Source organism: Prosopis cineraria, unplaced genomic scaffold (assembly GCF_029017545.1).
Source record: "Prosopis cineraria cultivar Desert tree isolate PC_DT_omini unplaced genomic scaffold, ASM2901754v1 PC8, whole genome shotgun sequence".
In the NCBI taxonomy this organism is placed as follows: Eukaryota; Viridiplantae; Streptophyta; class Magnoliopsida; order Fabales; family Fabaceae; genus Prosopis; species Prosopis cineraria.
In genome coordinates, this window is record NW_026555339.1 from 19,228,842 (window position 1) to 19,233,817 (window position 4,976).

At 31.8% G+C, this 4,976-nt stretch overlaps 1 protein-coding gene across 1 annotated transcript; it reads right to left on the bottom strand.

The window, feature by feature from the left end:
• Positions 1–5: 5 nt before the first annotated feature.
• On the bottom strand, positions 6–4,234 carry LOC129317432 (uncharacterized). The gene is made up of 9 exons (XM_054961758.1): positions 3,723–4,234; positions 1,445–1,658; positions 1,258–1,348; positions 1,079–1,165; positions 880–980; positions 632–683; positions 418–512; positions 255–330; positions 6–125 (listed from the first exon to the last, which is right to left on the bottom strand). The coding sequence occupies exons 1-9, from the start codon at positions 3,979–3,981 to the stop codon at positions 6–8; spliced, it is 1,095 nt and encodes a 364-aa protein (XP_054817733.1). The 5' UTR covers positions 3,982–4,234.
• Positions 4,235–4,976: the final 742 nt, after the last annotated feature.

The window sequence follows — 4,976 nt, forward strand, 5'->3', positions numbered from 1 at the left end:
CTTCTTCACCTAGAACTTGTGAATGGCTTCCTGCTGCTTTTATGATATAGTATTTCTCTTTCTTGGTTTAAGTCACTCTTGAGCAACTCTAAAGCCAAATCCAATCTTTCTTTATTACTGTCAAACTACACATTTTGTCCATATCATTTATATGATTAAGAGTGTTTGCACATCTATGGTCATATGCATGGGTATATGTGAATGATATTTATAGAGAATATTAACAATAACTAGTTTGCAAGCAAGCAGCATACCTGAAATGAAGGATTTTGGCTCACATAATTATCTGATTGTTGCATATATTTAATAACAAATATACCACAATCATATCTACATAATGAAGAAATATGATATGGTCAGGATGCACACCTGTTTTAATAAAGCTTATAATTTAGAATAAAAAAATTATAAACTCACCCATTATCATTAGGCTGTAATGAGATATTGCTTGCCATTCTCTGGTGAAATTTTGCGAACGCAACGTCCCCGAAGAGTTTCTCCATAGCAAGCAACTACATGTACGAGATTAATTCTATATAGAGAATTAAAATATCAATATCAATGTATTAATTAAATGAATATTACAGTTATTTATCACTTACCAGTTTATTTGTTCTTTGTTGACGTTCACTTTCATCCACAAAATGATCGCGAAGAGAATCCCATATTTCAACAACTTGATTCTTCACATGAATAATGTATAAATAAAAATGTCCATGTGAATTTTTTTCAACATGGACAGGTATAAACATCTGTAATATGCGATCAAACAAATCATATTGATATATATTATATATACACACACACATATAGTCAAAAACAGAAATCATATATAATGGTAAATAAAAGATCAACTAAAAGAAGACAATAACTTAATACCTTCTCAAAATATATGGAGTCAGGCATGTAGTTCTCTTCCATTTATGTCGTGCAACAAAGTCAAGGAACAAACTTAAATCACCACTATTGAATGCTACATGCTACAACAAAAGAACCATTAAAAACTTACTTGTCAATTTTTTTTTTAAACTTGAGAATAAACATATATCATCCAATTAAAAAGGGAATAAGATATCACCGAAAACATCACCGGAAGATACCAATTCAGAAGTTTACTTTTCTTCCTTTCAGTGTCAGTCAAGATATCAACAAAAACATCTATTACCTAGGAAAACAGAAAAATTTACATTTTAACATAACCACCAAGACCTTGCTTAATTAAAACAAAAATAGAATAAAAATAAAGTAAATACTCACCAAAGAATCCAAACAAGTCTGCGGTCTAAGTGTGGTAAATTCATATTGATTCAAATATAAACGTGGTGGTGAGGAGAAAATTGTCTCATCACTGAATAAAATATAAGACAAGTGATTTAAGCTTAAAAAACAAATACACATAAATACTATTTAGAAATATAGCTCGAAGGATGCATATAAATCTAACCATGATTGTTCAAAAACATATTGTATCAACTGCAAGTCACGTTCATTCACCATATGAGAAACAGAGAAAGGGCCAACTTGAAACCTCTCTTGATGGATTTGTGTTTGTTGGAGAGCCTTTATCCCTTCCCACATTGTTTTGGGGGACATGTGACACTCAATCATTGTTTCACTGGGTTTGTTATAATCTCTTGCCCTATCCAGTGTTGATAAATCTGTATGCGTTGTACGTCAATTTGTTTCAAAAATCACAACAGAAATTCAAATTTGTAAGCTTTGAATTGATAGTGACTAGGCTATTAAATTAACTCTCACTTCGTTCATATGAATCATTTCTCACTCTAGTAAATGAAAAACTAATGTCTTGTTTAGAGTTAATATACTGATCATCACAATCCACTATACAAAAACATATTGTGATCTTTAGGCAGAGAAATATTACAAATAATAAAAAGTATTGCTTAAATACTACCTTTCTGATCCCATATTATGTCAATCAATGAAAGCTTGATGTTGAAATATCCTTGTATATAGCCATCACTATTTTGGGGGGGGGGGGGAAGATTTAAGGCCTGTTTATTTAAGCTATAAGAAATGATCATGTTCAATAAGCGATGGTTGTTTAACTCAACTCAAATTAAAATCTTTATAAGATTGATGAATATTTAGCATTTGTTAAGAAAGTAATTATTTTAAAAAGGTAATCTAAGTAACTTTTTTTTTTGTCCAAAACCTAGGTAACTTAATTATAAAAATATGCTTAAAACATTTTTTCGTGAAAGTGATTATTTTGAAAAGTTAATCTGAGTAACATTTTATCTTATTCTATTATGTTTAATTTAATTAAAATCAGTTTAAACTTCAATAAACGAACCCTTCACTAAATTTAAAATAATTCCCTGAAGGTAGTGTGAAGAGGCTAAATGCTATATATTAAACATAAATTAATTTCTTAAATGTTTGACGGTTTGGTATTAAAAATCAAACAATATTTAGAATTTTGTAGAATTGAAGGCCTTCTTGAGTATTTCTTTTTCTCTGATAAACATCTAATATCTAATAATATGGTTAGATTCAAACATTACTGGATTTAATTAGTGATATCTTCCTCAACGTAAAGTTTTTCATTGAGAAGGTTAGAACTTCGCCAAGGTGAAGAGAGTGCAAAATGACACCAACAAACAAATTGGCAAAAGAGGGTGAAAGGGGACAAAAGGAAAAGTTGTCTCTCTGTTTTTTTCTTTTTATATCTTTGCAATTTATTTTTTATTGTCAAGACTAATATTATGCGTCTCATATGCCTATAGGTTCTTAGACAGTCTAATTAGTACTATAAGGTATTGGTCCTAGTTTCTGGTTTTCTCTGTTTTTTTTCCTTCTAAAAACTAAATTTATAAACGAGAATTTATCGATAAAATTTATACCTGACGTCCTTTTAAAAAAAAATATACATATATAGACACTCATAATTGATAATAGTTTTGTGGTGAGAATATTTGTTAACAGTCAGAAGTATTAGATTTAACATGGGCTAAACAATTTGAATGAGTCAAGTCATCAACCCATTGGGCCCCGTATTTTTTAGAACCAACCTTTAAAAATGGGTAATCTTAGCATAAAATGACTTTTACGCCAAACTATTGTAGTGTAAGTCCATTAAAAATGAGCCAGGACTTTTGAGTAACCCTGTTTAGGCCCTGCATTTTTCTTTGTTTTTTCAGTGAACATGTGGGTGAAATTGTTGATATTTCAAAATAGCATGGCTGAAATTATTTGGTTTATCTTAATTTTTAAATTGACATATAAAAATAAAACAATTTATTAAATTTTGTGTTAGAATAATTAAAATTTCAAATTAAAAAAATACAGGTTTTCCAGTCTGACTCTAAGCTTTGTTAATGAGAATTGAACTTGAGAAAATATTGTCAATTTAAGATATTATAAACTGTAAGTCCTTAAGAGCTAGCTTGGCCTTTACAACTCTGCACGAGGTTCAAGACAACATTCCTTTTGACTGTTAGATAAAATGTTCTTGGCCCAAAAACAAAAGTAATAACAAAATGTGCTCAAGTATAATAATAAGAAATGTGAAGCCTTTCCAGCCTAGCCCTAATCCCTCTTAATGACAGCCAGACTTAAAAAATACAGCCAATTTAGAATATACAAGCTTATAGACACAATCTAAAATACATTGTTTAAACTAATAATACCCTAACAAGATAACTAAGTACCAATCTCCCATCATACATTGTTTAAACTAAAATAATATTATTCCATACCTTGTGAATCAATGAGGTCTTCTTTCCCTTTCAAATTGTTGGTGACTTTTCTGGAAGCAGTATCGCAAAGCTGAGGAAAAGCAGTACACAGACGAATTCCCTGACCCTTGATTTGATGAATATGAGATTTGATGCGATTAGCACTTGCTGCAAATTCAAATCCACAATGTTTACACCTCACTTTTTTCCCTTCCAACACCATGACGTGTTCCCATATGTCAACTGCCTTTGGCCTTCCACCAGCTCCTGGTTTCTCCATCACTCTCGCATTCAATTTCTCCAAACAAAGCAAAGAGAAGCAATGAAGAAACCCATATCAGGGACAGAGAATAATGACAATGAAAGTCTGAAACGAACAAGTCAATAAAATGAGAAAGTTGCTTACTCAAGTTTCACCTCATCAGGTTTGGAAGATGACTGGAGCGAGTAGGTATATAGCGATGATGATCTGATGTTGAGAAGAAGGAGGAAGAAGGAGTAACAATAATAGCAGAATGAAGTTGCTTTGCGTTTTTCACAAGGCAAAACTGTGAAACTATGAAGTCATTTTATGGGTAGAATAATATTAAATTTTCAAAACGCCTTTGAAACTGCTCTTGGTGTTTATTCGTCTGTCGGCAATATTATACATATATGTAAAGCGACTCAGTCAATAGTGGCAACTTCTTTACGCATTCTCGTCAACCGTGATAATCCAGGACAACATATTTGGTATCGGCCACATGGAACATTATTTTTATTCCTTGAAAAAGCCCAAGCTGTTTGTCTTTTTTTTTTTTTTTACAAAAAAATATTTTGAGGTACACACACCAAATATAATATATTAAAGGGATAAAGCTTGCATATGACAAATTATTATTAAATTTTTGTATAATCAAATATTCACATTTGTTTATTATTTATTTGAACTCCGCCTATATTTATAGCCGGTTCCAAGCCCGGGTAAAGGAGGAGGGTTGTGTTAGGCCATCAACAGTCAATGTAAAACTTTGTTGAATCTATCATGAACATGGACAATAGACGTTATAATGTTAATGCTAGGTCGTTGCCCGTAAGTAACGCGCTGCATGGCTCGAATACAGTGATAAGTGAGTTAGAGCCGCTGCATCGGCGCCCGGATGTAGTGTTAAATGAGCAAGGGCTACCGCGTCATTCTGGACGCACGCGGCTAAAGAAGTTAGTCCATGAAAGCAAAATTAGATTTAGTACTTGGAATGTTGGGACATTGAATTGTAAATCTGTAGAGGTTGTAGG

Excerpts from the sequence above, each read along its gene's own strand:
- LOC129317432 (XM_054961758.1), bottom strand. The coding sequence starts at position 3,981 with ATGGAGAAACCAGGAGCTGGTGGAAGGCCAAAGGCAGTTGACATATGG. Across the intron at positions 513-631 it reads CGATCATTTTGTGGATGAAA|TTGCTTGCTATGGAGAAACT; the intron begins GTGAACGTCAAC and ends TCGTACATGTAG. Across the intron at positions 126-254 it reads GCCAAAATCCTTCATTTCAG|TTTGACAGTAATAAAGAAAG; the intron begins GTATGCTGCTTG and ends CAAAATGTGTAG.